The sequence below is a fragment of the Hemitrygon akajei genome, chromosome 1 (assembly GCF_048418815.1).
Source record: "Hemitrygon akajei chromosome 1, sHemAka1.3, whole genome shotgun sequence".
NCBI classification, from domain to species: domain Eukaryota; kingdom Metazoa; phylum Chordata; class Chondrichthyes; order Myliobatiformes; family Dasyatidae; genus Hemitrygon; species Hemitrygon akajei.
Genome location: NC_133124.1, coordinates 78,356,350 through 78,378,608, shown reverse-complemented (window position 1 = coordinate 78,378,608; position 22,259 = coordinate 78,356,350). Strand labels below are relative to the sequence as shown.

The 22,259-nt window shown below is 40.3% G+C and overlaps 1 protein-coding gene across 11 annotated transcripts in view; it reads right to left on the bottom strand.

Moving 5' to 3' along the window:
- LOC140728102 (intermembrane lipid transfer protein VPS13B-like) overlaps positions 1-22,259 on the bottom strand; it is a 1,021,046-nt gene that overhangs the window by 900,644 nt on the left and 98,143 nt on the right. For all 11 annotated transcript variants that reach the window (XR_012099001.1, XR_012099002.1, XR_012099004.1 and 8 more), the window contains exon 7: positions 15,975-16,149. Coding sequence is in view for 8 of the 11 variants with exons in the window: in XM_073046336.1 (XP_072902437.1) it covers positions 15,975-16,149 (175 nt within the window). In the remaining 3 variants the exon portion in view is untranslated. The remainder of the gene's footprint in view (positions 1-15,974; positions 16,150-22,259) is intronic.

The following is a 22,259-nucleotide window of genomic DNA, read 5'->3' as shown; positions in this document are numbered from 1 at the left end:
TAATATCATTAAGCCATTGAGCATGCGTGGGCGGGGCAACATCCCTCCATCTAAGGAGGATTAAACGTCTAGCCAGGAGAGAAGCAAAAGATAATATTCGACACTTAGTCGAACTCAGACGTAAATCTGTCTCACCCAAAAAACCGAACAAAGCAATTAAAGGGTTAGGTTCTAGGTGGTGATTCAGAATACAAGATAACGTTATGAAGACGTTTTTCCAAAATTTCTCCAAGCTAGGACAGAACCAGTACATATGAATGAGAGAGGCCTCGCCCCTTTTGCATTTATCACAGAGAGGACTAATGTTAGGGTAAAATCGGGATAGTTTAGATTTAGACATATGGGCTCTATGAACAATCTTAAACTGTAAAAGGCAATGGCGAGCACAAAGAGAGGTTGAATTAACCGATTTGAGAATCGAATCCCAAGTCTCATCAGATAAGGAGATATTTAAATCACGCTCCCAAGCCATTCTAATTTTATCCACAGGGGCACGCTGTAAGGATGCTAATTTATCACAAATAAATGATATTAAACCTTTACCTAGTGGATTAATAGAAAGAAATAAATCCATAACATTTTTCTCAGGCATTTCAGGGAAGTTAGGAATTAAAGGATTAATAAAGTGTCTAATTTCTAAAAAAAATGAGCATTGGGCAGATTGAACTTAGCAGAGAGCTGTTGAAAAGATGCTAAGCGATTATCAATAAAAAGATATTCAAAATGTCTAATGCCTTTCCTATACCAATCATGGAATGCTGAATCATACGTAGTAGGTAAAAAAAGGTGATTATGTAAGATAGGGCTAGAAAAGGAAAAACCATGGAAACCATAAAACTTCCTAAACTGAGCCCATATACACAAAGTGTGTCTAACAAGAGGATTAACAATTAATCTGGACAAACTACTAGGGAGTACAGAGCCAAGAAGTGCAGAGATAGATAAATCTTTAATGGAACTCAACTCCATTGCCAGCCAATTAGGGCACTCGGGTTGGCCATGGAAAAAAGACCAAAAGGTAGCACAACATATATTGGCTGCCCAATAATATAAACGAAAGTTAGGTAGAGCCATGCCACCCTCTTTTTTAGATTTTTGGAGATAAACTTTATTAATTCTAGAGCGCTTATTCTTCCACAGATATGACAAAATAATAGAGTCTAAGGAATCAAAAAAAGATTTAGGAATAAAAATTGGGATTGTTTGAAATAAATATAAAAGTTCAGGGAGAACATACATTTTAACAACATTGATACGACCTACCAAAGACATAGATAGAGGTGACCATTGTAACAGACTCTGATTTATAGTATATGAAAGATTGGCAAAATTTTCACGAAAGAGATCTTTAAACTTCCTTGTGACTGTAATCCCAAGATAAGTAAATTGATTATGAACTACTTTAAAAGGGAGATCATGAAATGTTAATTCTTGTGCTTCTTTATTAATTGGGAAAAGTTCGCTCTTATGTAAATTAAGTTTATAGCCAGAGAACTGGCTAAACTGATCAAGAAGTGAAAACATTGGAGGTAAGGATGTAGACGGATTTGAAAGAAAAAGTAGTAAGTCATCAGCATAAAGAGAAACTCTATGCTCAACACTCCCTCTCCAAATCCCGGTCAATTCAGGACAATTTCGAAATGCTATCGCCAAAGGTTCTATAGCCAAATCAAAGAGAAAGGGACTTAAAGGGCATCCCTGGTGGGTGCCACGTTTGAGGTTAAATAACTGGGATTTCTGAAAATTAGTCAAAACAGAGGCAGTAGGATACAAATACAGCAATTTGATCCAAGAGATAAAACTTTGACCAAAGTCAAATTTTTCTAAAACTGCAAAAAGGTAGTTCCACTCTATACGATCAAATGCTTTCTCCGCATCGAGGGAAATAACACATTCAGGAATCCAAGTTGGAGGTGAATATAAAATGTTAAATAAACGCCGAATGTTAAAAAAAAGGAAGACGATTTTTAATAAAACCAGTTTGATCATCAGAAATAATAGAGGGGATAACAGTTTCTAATCTATAAGCCAAAACTTTGGCCAAGATTTTAACATCAACATTGAGCAAAGAAATCGGCCTATACGAGGAACACTCTGTTGGGTCTTTACCCTTTTTTAATAAAAGAATAACAGATGCCTCATTAAAAGAGGGTGGCAATTTACCGTAATTAAACGAGTCAGATAATACTGAGAATAACTGAGGGGAAAGAAGTGAAGAGAATGATTTATAAAATTCTACGGGGAACCCATCAGGTCCAGGAGATTTCCCTGAAGACAATGCAGAAATTGCAGAAGATGTTTCTTCTGATGAAATAGGCGCATTAAGTTTGGCTTTAAAATCAGATGAAAGTGAAGGAATATTCAGATTATTTAAAAAGTGATCAACAGAGATATTGTCATTCAAGGATTCAGAGGAATAAAGTCGAGAATAGAAATTTTTAAATGCGTCATTGATTTCTGAGTGATCTGATGTAAAGTCTCCATTCTCCTTCCAGATCTTTGTAATATGTTGTTTCGCTTTGGAACGTCTCAGCTGATTGGCTAGAAATTTACCAGATTTGTCACCATGAATATAGAAGCGACTCTTACTATCAAGAAGTTGGCGTTTGACAGGTTGAGTAGACAGAAGATTAAATTTAGTTTGAAGTTCTACACGCTTCTTCTATAATTCAGGATTCTTAGTTTGAGCATACAGTTGATCCAATTCTTTAATCTGATTAATGAGGTCTAACCGATCTGCACAGGACTTTCTATTAAGATTTGCTGTATAGATTATTTGTCCCCTCAAATATGCTTTCATGGCATCCCAGACAATCTGGGATGACATTTCAGATGATGTATTGGTGTTAAAATAAAAGGTTATCTGATCCTTAATAAATTTTAGAAAATCATCATCCGATAATAAAGTCGAATCAAAACACCAGTGTTTATTCCTCTGAGGGAGACCAGGAAAATTTAAAGACAAAGTAATTGGGGCATGGTCAGAAATCAGTATACTCTGATAGTCACAAGAATAGACAAATGGAATAAGTTGATTATCGAGTAAAAAGTAGTCAATTCTAGTAAAGGTATGGTGAACATGTGAAAAAAAAAGAGTAGTCTCTCTCAGTGGGATGAAGGAAACGCCATATATCAGAGATACCATAATTAGAGAGAAAAGAGTGAATAGCTAAGGCAGATTTAGTAAGTAGTCTAGTAACAGAGGACGATCGATCCAAATTAGGATCTAACCAACAATTGAAATCGCCACCCAGTATAAGAGAGTATGAGTTTAAATCTGGTAGCGAGGAGAAAAAACGTTCAAAAAAATTAACATCATCAAAATTGGGAGCATACAGGTTTGCTAGTACAACTTTAGTATTGTATAATTTACCAGAAACAATAATAAAACGGCCATTTGTATCAGATATGTTATTATGGAGTTCAAAAGGAATATTTGAATTAATAAGGATGGAGACCCCCTAGCTTTGGCAGCAAAGGATGAATGAAAATGCTGACCCGCCCACTTTGACAGAAGCCGAGAATTATCAAAACTACGAATATGAGTTTCTTGAAGGAAAGCAATGTCAGCTTTGAGTTGTTTAATATGCGAGAAGACCTTCCTTCTTTTAACAGGATGATTCAATCCCTTTACATTCCAGCTCACAAATCTAAGTGAATTAACCATTATCAATTGTTAGTGCATAGAAGGTAGCAGGCATATAAAAAATCAAGCAGTACAATAACAGTCTGGGAGCAAAAATGCAAACATAGATCCGTAGAATCAAAACAGAGACATGTCTTGAATAACAAAAGAAAACAAAAGAAACAGTGAGTAGTGTTGGAACTGGAGAATCCACCCCCCCTCGCAACCCAAAATTAGACGGCTACCTAAAAAAGCAGCTAGCTCTACCAAAAAAATTAACCCAAGTATGACTTCCAGTTCTGTGTCATTAACAAAAGTTCTGGATAAATAATATAGCAAATAATAACTAATTTATGCACTAGAAAACAGAATTATAAATAGGAACAACTTCAACAGAAGTATAAAACTTAATACAAAGAAAATCAGAAGAAAACTAAAACTAACCTACCCGTGAAAAATTATAAAAGATTAAAAGAAAAAAAAAGGGAGGGAGAAAAGGGGGAAATTATAAAATTCAAAGAGAGTCCTTATCAACCATTTACAGAAAAAAAAAAGCAAAACTTAAACTATGAATCAACCAACAGGGAGGCCTTCAATAAAAACTCCAAACCTCCAAAACAAGTTAAAGACAATTGTAGTTCTCTATAGATGAGGTTATACAAAAATAAAATAGATTACACAGGTAAAATCTAAAAGTTCGCAGGGAAACATTAAACTTAAATTATCTATTTAGAAAAAACGCACCAAGTCCAGGGAGAGATTGACTACAGCCCTTAGAGTTTCAATAGATAATGACTGAATTATTCAAGTAAAGTCTGAGTTCGGAAAAGATAGTTTTACTTCGAAAAGTACTTATCAACCATTTTAGAAGGTCAGGCCGGTTCCGAAGAAGACGAGGTGGCTGGGAGACTTCCAACAAACGCCTCAGCCTCCTTCACTGATTTAAACCACTTATAATCTCCAGTAGTAAGCGTAATTCGAAGGTCGGCTGGGTTTCGAAGAGAGGGTCTGAATCCGCGATCAAAAAGCAGTTTCATTACACCTTTAAGCACAGCATGCATCTTCAGAACCTGGGGGGCAAAATCCTCCACAAAACGAATGACCGTATTTTGAAAGGCAAAAGTACCTCTGCGGCATGCCTCCATCATCAAACGGTTTTTCACCTGGTATTGATGAAAGCATAAAATAATCGGCCGTGGGCGGGAACCCAGAGTTGCTCGAGGAACATAGATCCTATGTGCCCTTTCAAGCTCAGGTGGAGTCGGAAAAAATTCTTTCCCGAAAATCTCACAGAGAAACTTGGAAAAAAATTCAACGGGAAAACCCTTTTCGGTGGCCTCTGGCAAACCAAGAATTCGTAGATTGCAACGTCTGCTCCAATTTTCAAGATCCACCATTATGGAAAAAAGTTTACTATTCTTCTCCTCTAGGTTGGAGCAGAGAGTTTCAAGATATTGAACACGGCGTTTTAAATCTTCAGAAGTTACGTCAATGCGAGATAAATGTTCAGCATGATCATCCACTCTAGCATTAATCTGATCCAGTTTGACATTCAGCTGGTTGAAAGAAGTTCTAAATTCAGTTCTAAAATCCATTAAAGTATCTTGTCGATGTTGTTTCAGAACAGTGAGAATGTCAGCCGACAAAGCCGTAGAAGTTTCCTTTTTCCCGGTTTTAGTACTTTTGGTAGCCATTATAAGATAGATGTGTTCGCAGGCAGGTAGAAGAGAACTAATAAAATACCTAACTAAGGTTTAAGAAGGGAGACACATAGTGCAAAGGTAAGAAGAATAACGGAGCAAAAGTTCGGAGCAACTAAACAATCGCCATCTTACCGGAAGTCTCCAACTCTGATCCTCTGATGAAGACCGGCACATGGACCTCTGGTTTCCTCCTTCTGAAGTCAATAATCAGCTCCTTGGTCTCGCCAATGTTGAGTAATAGGCTGTTATTGTGGCACCACTATATGCTGATTCGTCATCACCTTTGATTCAGCCCATGACAGTGATGTTGTCAGCAAACTGATATTTGGCAGTGGAGCTTTGCTTAGCCACACAGTCATAAGTGTAAAGCAAGTTCAGCAGGGGCTAAGCACACAATCTTGTGGTGTACTTGTGCTGATGGAGATTGTGGAGGAGATCTCATTGCCAATCTGAACTGACTGGTGTCTGCAAGTGAGGAAATCGAGGATCCAAATGCATAAGGAGGTAATAAAGCCAATGTCTTAAAGCTTATTGATTAGTTATGAGAGGATGATAGTACTGAATACCGAGCTGTCGTCAATTAAAAGCATCCCAATGTATGCAGCCTTTGCTGTCCAGATATTATAGGGTTGAGTGAAAAGCAAATGAAATGGTAAATGGCATCTGCTGTAGACCTGTTGTGCCAGTAGGCCAACTGGAGCAGATCCAAGTTGCATCTCAGACAGGAATTGAGAAGTTTTATCACCAACCTCTCAAAACACTTGATCATTGTGGATATAAGTGCTACTGGATGACATTCATTGAGGCAGGTTTCCACATTCTTCTCTGGCATCGGTATACATGGAGTAGGTTGCTATCTCAAAATGCCAAAGAGAGATTAAAGCTCTCAGTGAACACTCCAGACAGTTGATTAGAACAGGTCTTTATTACTTAGCCAGGTACCCCATCTGGGCCAGATGCTTTCCATGGGTTCATCCTCCTGAAGGATACTCTCACATCAGCCTCAAAGACTGAACTCAGAGTCACTGGGGCTGTGGAAGTTTGTAGTGGTTCTCCCATGTATTGACTGTTAAAACGAGCATGGAAGGCATTGAGTTCATCTGGAAGCAAAGCCTTGTTGTCACCAGTGTCGCTTGATTTCACTTTGTAAGAGGCAATTGCACTGAAGCCCTGTCACAGCAATCGAGCACCTTGCATGATTCAAGTTTAGTCCAGAATAGCCACTTTACCTGCTAGCCCTCTTGTAACATTCTTGGTTGACAGAATTCAATCCCTCTGATCTGGCCCTTAGCAGATTGTGGGTCTCATGGTTCATCCAGGGTTTCTGGTTGGAGAAGACGCTGAAAAACATCTACAACTGTTTGTATAAAGTCTGTGACAACCGTAGTGTGTTCATTCAGTTCCACAGATGAATCCTTGAACACGCTCAGTCCAGTGACTCAAAGCAATCCCATAGCCATTCCTCTACCTTACACAACAACATTTTTGTTGTCCTGCTTGCTTTTTAAACAGCCTTGCTTTTTAGCCTCTGCCTGTATGCAGATCGGAGAAGGACAACCCAATGATCAGATTTCCCGAAATGCAGTCTGGGCATTAAAAATAGGCATTCCTTATATTGGTAGTGTTAGCACTCTACTGCATTGGGACTTCTGGTACTACAGGTTACAAGCTGATGGTAAATGGGCACAGATTTCTTCAAACAAACCTGATTGACATCCCAGACTATGATATGAAATGTGACGGGTGGTCTGTTTCTTGTTTGGTGACGGCATCATGCAGTATCTCAAGCACTTGATTATAGTTGGCTGCTGGTGGTATGTAAACTTTGGTCAGGATCACGGAAGAGAACTCTCTTGTTAAATAGAACTGTCGGTGTTTGATTGTTAGGTGTTCAAGGTCAAGGGAACACAAGTACAACAAAACTACAATGGAGCACCACAAGGAGTTTATCTTGGGTCTGATTGCCATATCTGGCGTACTGTGAATAACCCACATCTCAGTAATACGCAGAACACAATTCTTCATTTTCAGTTGCAGTTCTCCAGCAACTGCATATTTGCGAACAAAATGCTGGGTAGAGGGGTCTCATCCTTCAAAAGATCATGAACTCTGCAGTTCATTAAGTCAGTTCAAAGGTACATTGCTTAAAGGGAAACTGCATGCTGCAGGTTGCAGTGGGAGTGGTTCAAAAAAGGTACATTTACAAGTTTTGTATGTAGCCTGCAGAATGTCGCCATTGTTCACCACTGACATCTTATAGTCTGTATTGCACTACACTGCTGCTGCAGAACAACAAATTTCACAACATACTGTATGTCAGTGATAATAAACCTGATTCTTATTATGATGATGAGAGGCATTGATCGTGTGGATAGACAGAGGCTTTTTCCCAGGGCTGAAATGGCTAACATGAGAGGGCACAGTTTTAAGGTGCTTGGAAGTAGGTACAGAGGAGACGTCAGGGTAAGTTTTTTTTACACAGAGAGTGGTGAGTGCATGGAATGGGCTGTCCGCAACGGTGGTAGAGGCAGATACAATAGGGTCTTTTAAGACATTCCTGGATAGATACATGGAGCTTAGAAAAACAGAGGGCTATGGGTAACCCTAGGTAATTTCTAAGGTAAGGACATGTTTGGCACAGCTTTGTGGGCCAAAGGGCCTGTATTGTGCTGTAGGTTTTCTATGTTTCTATGTTGAAACCTGCCTCTTTGAACCATTTTTTAAAGCCATCTTCCCTCACTTTTTTTTTTAAAACCAGGATTAGTTTGATAGTGTCTTGGCCCGTTTCGCTGTGTTGCAAGTGTATAAATATATGCTTTTCCCCTCCCACTGATTTACCCATTTACTTAAATCTAATACACACTGCTCTCAGATTATGGTAGGATCTGTAATCCAAACACTTCACAAGAATCAGATTCAGGTTTATTATCACAGATATTTGTCATGAAATGTGTTGTTTAGTGGTAGCAGTACAGTGCAATACATAAAATCTGCTATAATTTACAATAAGTATAATGTTCTCATGCAGGGTGTAGAAACTCTGAACTAAACACCAAGTTAAACAGTAGCCAATGAGGACAGGATCACAGTAAGATTAACCGTTTACTGTTCACTCTTTCACATTAATGTATGGTGAAAACTGTTGATAAAACAATACAAAATATATACAGTATTTGCTTCCTTCTTGGCATCACATTTGCATCATTAGTACTTGTAAAAGTAAAACTACAACAAACTATATTACATTAAAATCTCATTAAAGTACAACATAGTCAGAATCTACCTACGCCATCAACAACTTTAAATACACTTCAACACAAACTTTCCAGCAATGCTTTCAATAGCACAAGAAACTAAACCTTATCAACCGTCGTTTCTTTTAACAGAATCAGCGTTACCATTTTTACTTCAACATATCAACTGTCACATGAACTTACGGCGTTGCTTCTATGATGTTTCTTAGTGCGTAGAAATGGAACTCTTCTCACGCTGATCCTGCACACACAAGCCCCCGCCTTCCCATTTCTCCAAACTGGTATCACCCACAAGCGGCAAAACCTGGTGTGACGTCATCACATGCCGCGATACATCACAGATAATGAATTTACATTCAACAACTGCAACGTAGTTATCAACCTTAAATTAACTAGAAAATAATTACAAACAAATTACTAAAGTGAAAATGTAATAAAGCTAAATAAATGCTTTAAGGGCAACACACTCCATGCCTGACCTTTGTAAGGTCACTATGAACATGATACAGAACTTTAGTCTCTAGATCAGTCTTTAGGTAGAAGTAGAACAACTTCTGCAACTGGTCTTTGGTAAGTTTTCACATCACCTTGGTCAGAAGTTTTTAACTCAACCTTCCTGACATGTCCATCCCTACTAGGGAATGTGGCAGTGATTCTGGCCATTGGCCAGCAGTTGCGGGCGATCTGCTTGTCCCTGAGCAGGACTAGATCTCCAACTTGAAGGTTCCTGCGAGGTTCTGTCCACTTCTGTCTATGTTGCAACAAAGGCAGATATTCATGGCTCCAACGGGACCAGAACTAGTTTGTGAGAGCCTGAACCTGTCTCCATTGCTTTGTGTACAAATCCTTGTCTGAGAAGTCCCCAGGTGGAGGGGGAACTCCTGCCTTCTGCGTAAGGAGCATTGATGGCGAGAGTATGAAGGGGTTTTCCAGGTCAGAAGACACAGGTAGGAGTGGTTGCACATTTATAATGGCTGTGACCTCTGCCATTAGTGTGCAGAGTACTTCGTGGGTCAGCCGGGTGCGTTGCTGCAGAAACATTGAATCAAGGATCCTTCTGACGATGCCAATCATCCACTCCCATAAGCCTCCCGTGTGAGAGGCGTGTGATGTATTGAATTCCCAGTTGCATCCCTGCTCAATGAGGTACCTTTGCACCATTTTGTCCATCCCGAGCTCCTTTGATGCTCCAACAAAGTTTGTGCCGCAATCAGATCTTAACTGTTTTGCAGGGCCTCTTAGTGCAAAGAAACGCCTGAGAGCGTTAATGCAGCTGGATGTATCTAGAGATTCGATTACCTCAATGTGCACCGCTCTTGAACTCATGCAGCTGAACATGATGGCCCACCGTTTGCTCTCTGTTTATCCTCCTCTGGTGCATCTAGTGGTGATAGTCCAGGGACCAAATACATCGAGCCCTACATCTGTAAAAGGAGGGCAGGCTTTGAGGCATTCTGGTGGGAGGTCTGCCATATGTTGAACTTCCAGCTTCCCTCGCAGTTTGCGGCAGGTTACACATCTGTGGAGTACTGAATTGATCAGTGTTTTGCCTACCAAGATCCACAATCCCGCTGCCCTGATTGCTCCCTCTGTCAGGTGACGGCCTTGATGCCTTACCTGTTCATGGTGATGGCGGGTGAGCAGTAAGGATACATGGCTGTCTTTGGGCAGGATTACTGGGCTCTTTTCTGCAGCTGAAAGGTAAGAGTGTATTAACCGACCTCCAAAGCAAATGAGATCGTTCTTCAGGATCAGGCTGAGTTTCCTCAAAGGGCTGTCCTTTGGTATTGGTTTATTAGCTTGGCGGGCCGTAAAATCCTTTACAAAAGCTGCTCTTTGAGTTGCCTTAAGGATGACGTCCTTTGCCTGGAACAATTCGTCCGCAGTGCGAGGTAAGTCACATTTGTGCCATCCCTTGCATTCACTATTTTGGGATGAGTGTTTGTGGGATCTGGCCATGTGGATGATAAACGCAAATCCTCTTACTAAGGAATTCAAGGTGAAGAACCGCTGAAAGCATTCATTGGTACATATTGATTCTTCCAGGTAGGTGACACCGGTTTGTATTTGCGACCGAATTTCCGACTCTCTTTCGGGTTCGATCAGCTCAAATGTCTCGCTCGTTTGAGTTCTTTCTGCTGATGGAGCAAGTTTATTATCATGCTCAGTTTGAGCGAAGACTGACTGTCCCAGTGTCTTCTCGGTTACTTTACTACACTTGTTAAAGCCTCGTTGTGCTTCCTTGATACACATAAAGCTTGTGCAGGGTTGAAAAATTGAATGGCGGCCACTCTCTAGCACATTGGTCTTGAGCGTGTTAACTGTCGGTTTGTGTACATTGCCAAGGCACACCTCTTCTATCACCACCCAGCCCAGATCCAGGCGTTGGGCGAAGGGGGCATTGTGTGGTCCACTGACCTGCTGCCTGACCTTGTGCACCTGGAGAACATCTCTTCCGAGTAGCAGGAGTATTTCTGCTTTTGGGTCCAGTTCTGGGATGTGCTTGGCAATGTGGTGGAGATGTGGCTGGTGTAGCACTGCACTTGACGTCAGAATCTCGGTGCGGTTATTCAAGATTTTATTGCATTCCAAGAGCGGAGGGAGACAGATGACAACTTTACCATCCAGTGACTCCAGCTGGAAGCCTTCTGCCTTCCTGCCGTATGTTTCTACGCTGCTTGAGCAAGTTCTAAAGTTGTATGGGAACTGATTACTCTCTACGCTGAACAAGTCGAAGAACTCTGGTCTGACTAGTGAGCGATTGCTCTGGTCATCCAGAATCACATAGGCTTTGATGGCCTTGTCTTTGGCTCCCTTAGGGTACACCTTAGTGAGGCAGATCTTTGAGCAAGAACGGCTTGATTGACCTTGACCGCAAACTTCTGTGCAGCTCGAGCTGACAACAGTTGTATCGGGGTGATCCTCTCCCTCCCCGCCGTCCTCTTGTGAGGATGAAGGAGCTTTGTCAATTTGCGGTAACAGGCCGGGATGCATGGCCCCATCGTGATTAGTGCTATTACATTCCGAGCACTTTATGGAGAGCGTACACTCTCTAGCGAGGTGAGAGGTAGAGGAACAGCATTTAAAACATATTCTTTTCTCCTTGAGAAGGGCCATTCTCTCGAGAAAGGGTTTTTTCCATAACATTCTGCATTTTTTGAGGGGGTGGGGTTTGTTGTGCAATGGACATTTCTTGCTAAGGTCATTGCTAAGTGTGGAGATTTTAGTTTTACGCACTGAGACGGGTTTATTAATAATAAAATTGTTTAAAGTGGATTTGACTGGCTTGGTGTAAATTGTACTGCTACCTTGACTCATGAAGCTAGGGTCGTTTCACTTCTTCGCCTCCTTGCACACAAACCTAGTGAAATACTTAAAGGGAGGGAATCAACTACCGTTCTCTTCCTTGTACTCTGAGCCAACAGACACCCACCTTTTCTGCAGACCAAATGGAAGTTTGTCCATGACTGTTCCAGTTCCAGTTCCATATCAAGTATCTAGATATGACAGGCCAGTTAAATAGCCATCTTATTTAACGCCTTCAATCTTCATGAGTAAATCTCCGAGTTTTCTTAATTTAGTGTGGTCCTTGGTTGACACTCTAGGGAAATTTTCCAGCCGTCGAAATAGTGCTGTTTCAATAATTTCAGGGGCCACATAGCGCTCCCGAGGTCTCTCCCATGCTTTGCGTAAGGCTAGCTTGGGGTTGCTGACGTACACTGAACGTATGCATTTCACTTGTTCACATGATTCCTTTCCCAGCCATTTAGACATAAGATCCGAATCTTGGGTTGCTGTGAGCTGGATTCCGCCGGTTGCACTGGTGAATGAGGAATACCATGCACAGTAATTTTCAGGCTTATTGTCAAACTGGTATAGCCCTAAAGTGACAAGATCTTGTCGTGCTAAATATTGTGCCAAGGGTTCAAATGCAAGTGGCTGACTGGGGGAATATGTTGGCGGGCATATGACTGAGCGTGTACGTTCGTTATGGGATTTGCTGTTCTGACTTCATCCTTTGCCTCTTCTCTCGCCAAATCTGGTAAGTTTGGTGTTGTGAAGTATTTGTGGTCAGCCCTTTCATTCTTCAGTTTGTCGCAAGGTTGCAAGCGTAAATTGTCTTCCTCAGATGGACGCAATGCAATTGGGCTTCCCTGTGACTCCTCATGAAATGGGATGTCAGCAGGTAAGTATGGAGAGGAAGAATGAATCTTCAGGTCATTTTGAGACTGGACATATTCGCTAGTGCGTTCCAATCTGGTCCTTTCTGATTTAGATTTTACTTCACCTAGAACGTGAACTTCTTCAGCACTTTCTAATATTTCTGCTTCCACCATGGCAGCATCGGCTTCTCCCATCCAAGTACTAACCAGGCCTGAGCCTGCTTAGCTTCCGAGATCAGACGAGATCGGGCGTTTTCAGGCTAGTATGGCCGTAGGCAGCATCGGCTTCTCATCGTAGCATCGGCTTCTCATCGTAGCACCAGCACTTCTAACTCTGTTTCTATCCTTACCTTTGCCAACTGGTTTTCGGCTTCTCTGGCAGCCTCTTCTCTCTGGTTTACCGATCCTCTGGAAGCCCTTTCCATTTGGTTTTCCGATTCTCTGGCAGCCTTTTCCATTTTCAGTTTTGCTTCTTGTTCAGTGTATGCCACTCGCACCTTGGCAGCTCCTACTTTAGCTCTTGCGAGGGCAGTCTTGCTTGCTGATACCCTACTGCTTTTAGCACTGGATGTCAATGACTTGACGCTGGATCGCGAGCCCATTGTACCACTTGTTGAAACACCTGGTAATGCCGCCTTTTCACTGTAGTGTTCTTGTGCAGGTGTAGAAACTCTGAACTAAATACCAAGTTAAACCGTAGCCAATGAGGACAGGATCGCAGTAAGATTAACCGTTTACTGTTCACTCTTCCACATTAACATATGGTGAAAACTGTTGATAAAACAATACAAAATATATACAGTATTTGTTTCCTTCTTGGCATCACATTTGCATCATAAATACTCGTAAAAGTAAAACTACAACAAACAATATTACATTAAAATCTCATTAAAGTACAACATACAGAATTTACCTACGCCATCAACAACTTTAAATACACTTCAACACAAACTTTCCAGCAACACTTTCAATAGCACAAAAAAATAAACCTTATCAACCGTCATTTCTTTTAAAAGAATCAGCATTAACATTTTTACTTCAACATATCAACTGCCATAAGAACTCACGGTGTTGCTTCTATGATGGTTCTTAGTGCGTAGAAATGGAACTCTTCTCACGCTGATCCTGCACACACAAGCCCCCGCCTTCCCATTTCTCCAAACTGGTATTACCCACAAGACGCGGCGAAACCAGGTGTGACGTCATCACATACCACGATACATCACAGATAATGAATTTACATTCAACAACTGCAACGTAGTTATCAACCTTAACTTTAACTAGGAATTGGTTGTTGACTTCAGAAGGAGTAGCAGACTGCACAACCCCATCTACATCGGTGGTGCGCAGGTGGAACAGGTCAAAAGCTTTAAGTTCCACGGGGTGAATATCACAAATGACCTGACTTGGTCTAACCAAGCAGAGTCCACTGCCAAGAAGGCCCACCAGCACCTTTACTTCCTGAGAAGGCTGAAGAAATTTGGCCTGTCCCCTAAAACCCTCACTAATTTTTGTAGATGCACCGTAGAAAGCATTCTTCTAGGGTGCATCACAACCTGGTATGGAAGTTGTCCTGTCCAAGACCGGAAGAAGCTGCAGAAGATCGTGAATATAGCCTAGCACATCACACAAACCTATCTTCCATCCTTAGACTCACTTTACACTGCACCCTGTCAGAGCAGTAGAGATTGAAGAGATTTGGCATGTTAACAAATACATTCAAAAACCTCTATAGTTGTACTGTGCAGAGCATTCTGACAGGTTGCATCACTGTTTGGTATGGAGAGGTTACTGCACAGGACCAAAAGAAGCTGCAGAGAGTTGTAAATCTAGTCAGCTCCATCTTGGGTACTAGCCTACAAAGTACCCAAGACATCGTTAGGGAGCGGTGTCTGAGAAAGGCAGCATCCATTATTAAGGACCTCCAGCACCCAGGGCATGCCTTTTTCTCACTGTTACCATCAGGTAGGAGGTAAAAAAGCCTGAAGGCACACACTCAGTGATTCAGGAACAGCCTCTTCCTCTCTACCATCCGATTCCTAAATGGGCATTGAAGCATTGGACACTTCCTTACTTATTTTAATATACAGTATTTCTGTTTTTGCATGTTACATGCCAGTGATAGTAAACCTGATTCTGAGTCTGATTCTGGCAACTGAGTTCCCAAACAACAGAGCATGCCTGCAGCCCCTGCAGCTATGAAATTCATATTGCCAGTCTCCCAAACACTTGCCCATATATATGAGCTATACCTAAGTTGACATCTGAAATGGGTATTAACTTCTATCAGCTTTCTGTAACTTTATGCTTCCATCTATTCAGCATACAATGCCATCCGTATATCATCAGAAAACATGGAGAAGCAGATCCCTATCCCGTCAACCCAAAATTAACATTTAAACTTTTTAAAACGCAAACCCAAGGAAATCTGCAGATGCTGGAAATTCAAACAACACACACAAAATGCTGGTGGAATGCAGCAGGCCAGGGAGCATCTATAGGAAGAAGTACAGTCAACGTCTCGGCCCGAAACGTCGACTGTACTTCTTCCTATAGATGCTGACTGGCCTGCTGCGTTCCACCGGCATTTTGTGTCTGTTGTTTAAACTTTTCATGTATGTTGACATACCATAATCCAGTTTGCAATTTATGATGTCTTGTTATAAAAGCAACTACAAATGCATGTGTGCCAATTTACTTATATCACTAAAGCAATGACTATGAATACTGGATACTTAATGTTGCAACCAGAAACTTGTTTTAATACTTTTCATACTGTGGGAATCACTGGCAAAGCACTGGATGGTGCACTGGAGGTACTGGAGGGAGATTCTCTTCTGGAACCATGATACTCATGTGAAGCTCTTGCTCTCCCAGGGCTGCAAGGATATAAATTCCAGAATTTTTATCCAGACAATAGTAAGTGACCATGCCATCTGTGTTCTAATAAGATCAGGGTACAAATTGAAGCTGGTGGTGTTCACACACATCTGACGTCCTATTTCATCTTAGCAGATGGAACTTGTGGGAGATTTTTCGAGAAGAAGCCTGAGGAAATTGAACTGATACATTCTGCAGAGTACACAGCATCACATATCATTATAAACAGACATATGTTTGGCTTTAAGCTGATGAAGCAGCAGCCTGACTGGTTTGTTCCAAAACTGGGTATGTCCTTTAGCTTGATTAAAAATAAATCAACTCTCTCTGTAATAAGATTTGTACTTACCCACTTGAGAAATGCATGGCTCCTTTATATTTGGACCTGTTTCCTCCGCATCAGCATCTTTATAAGAGCAAATTTCACCATAGTAAAGGGCAATTCCAAGTTGGATTATGCGGATAAGCATAGGAAGTTGTTGGTCTGTGATCGAGAGCTTCAAACTTTCAACAAGAGCGTGGATCTGTTGAAAGAAAAAATAAAAAGCTATTGCTACTTTATTACATTGTTTTCATGTAGCACCAGGGTCCTGGAAGAAAGTTGTTTCATTTTTACTGTGTGCTGTACCAGCAGTTTATCGAAATGACAATAGACTTGACCTGAGTTGCCTTAACTTCTATAATGAGGTGGAGCTGAAGATACAAACAGACCGATGTCAAATTCAAATTAATTCAAGATAAATCCCTTCATCTTTATCTCATATTATTCCTCGTCATAACACAGAACATATTTTCATTTACAATGCAGCCATCTAAGTTTCAATTCAGAAATTAATGGAAGAACTAACAGAACTCATCTATTCAAATTAATTCCCAAGAATTTATTTCTGAAATTTCAACATCTTTGATTATGTTACATTATTCTATGCATGTATTTGCAAAATTAAAATTTTGTTCACAATAAATTCCAAATCTAACTTTACAAGTTTTAAATTATTCTACTCTTGAAAGTCAAGCTGAAGTTCCTGAATTCAAGTCAATCCTACTCATTTACCCTGCACTTTACTTCCACACAGACACTATGCTTGCGGAAAAGTCGATGAAGATTGAACAAGATATTTTGTAAACAAAATATTTTGCATTATTACTTTTGCTATATTCATCCTAAGAAAAATAAGTATTTTTACTGAACAATTGTTGCCCACAGCCTAAATTTAACAGATTGCGGTGAAAATGCTGCAGTTAAAAGTTTGCTGAGCTTTAATGTCCAAAAGTACTTGAACATGCGCTTCCAGTTACTTGTTACTACATCTGAAAAGTGAAGATTTTTCAGTTTTTTTGAACAATATTTAATCTGTGTGATGAGATATTCGTCCCTATTAGAAACACTGTTACACCTTTTACATAATTTCTAATGAAAGTGAGGATTCAAAGTCACATAATAACTCACATTTAATGCCAAATGCATGAATAGATACAAAACCTTTAGGGTTCAAAATTTAACCTGAGCTCACCTGTGCTGGGATAACTAAAGAAATATTACAATTAACCTTCACCACAAGACAACAGAGTAGAATTAGGTCACTTGGCCCAACAAGTCTGCTCTGCCATTCCATCATGGATGATTTATTAACCCTCTCAACCCCATTCTCCTGACTTCTCCCCATAACATTTGACACCCTGACTAATCCAAGAACCTGTCAGCCTCAATGAGACTCCCCCTTATTCTTCTAAACTCTAGCGAATACAGGGCCAGAGTCATCAAACGTTCTTCCTCCAAAGTCTGGAGATAACATTACATGCAACTACTATAATGCCATCAGAGGCTTAAAATACAACATAAGAATAATATGCTCACTGGCTACACTAACAAGGAACCACACATACATCACCTCATAGTGAGTTTTCAACACAAGATATGCCAGGAGATAGAGGAGATATGGTAAATTCTTTGATATCAACACATTATAATATGAAGTACCAATGGAGAAAAGTAGAATTATTCTTACTGGAACAAATATATTACAAAGCTAGGCTTACGAAGAGAATATCAATGGAGCAGCTGCTTTAAAATAATGATCAATTTGATGTAGCATATTGATCAGAAAGTACGGAGATAAAATTGCTGAGAAGAGTAATAGCAGGGTTACTTTTCTTTGAAATGATTTAGCCAAAACAGTCTTGCAAGATGGCTAACAATGACACCCCGCAGACAGTTCACAAAACCACCTCTTCTTCACCTTTTTCTTTCAAATATACCTCCACTATTAATCTGCTTGTGATTGGAACCTGTAATTTACATTTTAATAAATTTTTTGGGGTTGACTGAGCAATCTGGTGTCTTTGCTGTTTCCAAGGGAATTCAAAATAGTTGAGAGCAAGGTTGAGAACAGAGTGTACCAAATGGTGGAGAGTGAATGGATGATCAGCTCCGATTCTCAAATAAGTCGCCAATTAAAGAGTCAAGCAAGATTGAAATCAATGAGGCGGAGAGCAGAAGATGCATGAGTGTTGAGTGCCGTCTCAATTTTTGAAACTCTGTCTGCCTGTATTTCACCCAGTCTTCCTCTCACTTGCTGCTGACAGAGGAAGGTGCAAGAATCTTGGGTATTGGGCAAAGTTTGATCAGTGCAGTTTGTGGCGTGGACTGATTTTTAGAGGACTGCAGTTCATGTTAGATGTATTACTCACTTCTGGTTAGTACTATTTTTTAATTGCATTTTGCATGGTTTTCATCAGGGCGGACTGGCTCTGCAGCCTGCAGTCAACAAACAACACAGCACTAAAGTGAACTGAACTAAACTAAACATTCCTATACTGTTTCAAGGACTCTGGGGTTTGATGTTTAATATTCTGCATGTTATTCGCTCATTTCTTGCCTTTGCACAATTTGTTCTTTTCTTTTGTGCATTGGGCGCTCCACATTCTTTGTTTTGTGGCAGTCTACAGGAAGACGAATCTCAGGGTTGTATACATACTTGAATAATAAATGTACTTTTAATCTTTGATGCAATTACTTTAAGCTAAAAGGGAGATATTTAAAAGGGAAATTAATACATTCAAAATAAACACGCTCCATAAAAATTTCAGAGTACCTTGAATGATAAAGTGCTCAGAGGGGATATAAGGCAAAGAAAGGGAGATTGTGTGAAACAAACAAATATAACACTGTACATGGCCTAGATACACTTAGTAGTAACATAGTGCACTTTTAGGGAAGAGCAAAAAGTCAAAAGAATACACAAAAAAGTGAAATAATATTGTAGCTTTGGAAGAACAGAAAGAATTGATGCCCACAGATTACTAAAGGAAGAAGAACAGGTCAATAAGGTAATTTAAAATTATATATAGGATGATTTACTTTACCAGCAGAGACCCAAATATACAAGCCTGGGAGTCATGTTGGAGCTTTCTACAACACAATGGTGGGCTACTGCTCAAGTAATACACACAGATCCAAGCACAACAACACCAGAATGATATGACTACACTGAAAAAAGTACAGAGAATTAAGAAGATGTCCCAAAACTACATAATTTTTGCCGGATAGAAAGGATGAATAGACATTGTTGTTTTCTTTGGAACAGTGAAGGCTAAGAGGAAATTAAAGTGTATAAAACCAAGATATAGGAGCAGAATTAGGTCATTTGGCCCATCAAGTCTGCTCTACCATTTCATCATGACTGATCCAAATTTCCTCTCAGCCCCAATCTCCTGCCTTCTCCCCATATTCCTTCATCCACTGACCAATCAAGAATCTGTCAACCTTGCCTTAAATACACATAAACACTTGGCCCCCACAGATGCCTGTGACAAAGAAATCCACAAATACACCACTCTGTGGCTAATGAAATTCCTCCTCATCTCCATTCTGATGTCCTCTGGTTGTGGCCTCTCCCACCGTATGAGACATAGTCTTCTCATCCACTCTGTCAAGGCCTTTCACCATTCGGTAGGTTTCAATCAAGTCACCCCTCATTCATTTGAATTCTAGTTAATACAGAGCGAGAGCCATCAAATGCTTTTCACACAATAAGATGTTCAATCCTGGAATCAATTTTGTGAACCTCCTTTGAACCCTCTGCAGTTTCAGCACATCCTTTCTAAGATAAGGAGTCCAAAACTGCTCACAATACTCCAAATGAACCCTCACCAGTGCTTTATAAAGTCTCAACAGTACATCCTTGCTTTTATACTCTAGTGCTCTTGAAATGAATGCAAGCATCGCACTAACCTTCCTAACCATAGATTCAACCTGCAAACTAACTTTTAGGGAACCCTGCACAAGGAATCCCAAGTCCCTTCACGCCTCAGTTTTTTAAAATTTTCTCTCCATTTAAAAGATAGACAACTCTTTCATTTCTTCTACCAAAGTGCATGACCACTTTCCATCTACCACTTATTTGCCCATTCTCCTAATCTAAGTCCTTCTGTGGCCTCTCTACTTCCTCAAAACTATCTGCCTCTCCACCTAACTTCACATCATCTGCAAACCTTGCAACAAAGCCATCAATTCCATCATACAAACTATTGACATATAATGTAAAAAGAATCAGTCCCAACACAGACCCTTGTGGAATACCACTAATCACTGACAGCCAACCAGAAAAAGGCTCTCTTTATTCCCACTCTTTGCTTCCTGCAAATCAGCCTCTGCTTTATCCATGCTAGAATATTTCCTGTAATACCATGGGCTCGTAGTTTGTTAAGCAGCCTCATGTGTGGCACCTTGTCAAAGGCCTTCTGCAAATCCAATTACACAATATCCACTGATTCTCATTTGCCGATCTAGCATGTTATTTCTTCAAAGAATTCCAATAGATTTGTTAGGCAATATTTTCCCCTGAGGAAACCATGCTGATAACAGCCTTTTTTATCATGTGCCTCCATGTACCCTAAGATCACATCCTTAACTATCAACTCCAACATCTTCCCAGCCACTGAGGTCAGGCTAACTGACCTATACTTTATCTGCCTCTTCCCCTTTTTGAAGAGTGGAGTGATATTCTCAATTTTCCTGTCTTCCGGAACCATTCCAGAATCTAGTGATTTTTGAAAGATCATTAGTAATGTCTCCACAATCTCTTTAGCCATCTCTTTCAGAACCCTGGGGTATACACCATCATGGGACTTAACTCCCTTCAGACCTTTCAGTTTTCCCAAGATCCTTCTCTCTAGTAATAGTAACTTCACATACTTCATGACCCCAGACACCTGGAACTACCATCATACTCCCAGTGTTTTCCACAGTGAAGACTGCAGCTTTTCACACTGCTTGTCAATGATTTAGATAATGGAATTGATGGTTTTGTGGCAAAGTTTGCATATGATATGAAGGTAGATGGAGGGGTAGGTAGTGCTGAGGAAGCAATATGATTGCAGGAGGACTTCAACAAATTGGAAGAATGACAGAAAGGTGGCAAGTAGAATACAGTGTTGGGAACTGTATGCATTTTGGTAAAAGGAACAATAGTGCGAACTATTATATAAATGGGGAGAAGGTTCAAACATCAGAGGTGCAGAGAGTCATATGAGTCCTCGTGCAATTAACCTAGAAGGTTTATTTACAGGTTGATTCTGTAGTAAAGAAGGCAAATGCAATGTTGGCATTTATTTCAGGAGGAATCGAATATAAAAGCAATGAGATAATGCTGAGGTTTTATAAGACACTAGTCAGGCTGCACTTGGAGTATTTGCAAAAGTTTTGGGCCCCATATCTCAGAAAGGATGTGTTGTCATTGGAGAGAATCCAGAGCAGGTTTACAAGGATTATTCTGGGAATGAAGGGGTTAACATGTGAGAAGCGTTATGCAGCTTTGGGCCTATACTCACTGGAATTTTAAAAAATGCGAGGGGACGGGGACCTCACTGAAACCAACCCAATTTTAGGTCCCATGAAAAGACAAGATAGGATGGATGGGGAGAAGATGTTTCGTATGGTGGGGTATCCAGAACGAGAACGCACAGCCTCAAAATTAAGGGGGCCAGCCCTTTAGAACAGAGGTAAGGAGGAATTTTTTTTAATCCAGAGAGTAGTAAATCTGTGGAATGCTTGGCCACAGACTGCGGTGGAGGCCAAATACCTGAGTATATTTAAGTCAGAAGTTGATCCTTTACTGATCAGTTAGGACATCAAAGAATATGGTGAGAAAGCAGGTGTATGGGGTTGAGTGGAATCCAGGATCCACCATGATGGAATGGCAGAACAGACTCAATGGGCTGAATGCCCTAATTCTGCTCCCATGTCTTATGGTCTTATAAAATACTTATTCAGTTCATCCACCATTTCCTTGTCCCCCATTACTACCTCTCCAGCATTGTGTTCCATCTCTCCAATGTCCACTCTCGCCTCTCTTTAACATTTTATGTATCTGAAGAAGCTATTGGTATCCTCTTATATATTATTGACTAGCTTACTTTCATCCTCCATGTTTATCTTTTTATTGACTTTTTAGTTGCCTTCAGTTGGCTTTTAAAAGCTTTCCAATTCTCTAACTTTCTATTTTTTTTTCTCTATTATATTCCCTCTTTTTGGTTTTTATGTTGGCTTTGACTTCTCCTGTCAACCACGGTTGTGTCATCCTGCCTTTAGAATACTACTTCTTCTTTGGAATATATATATCTTGCACCTTCC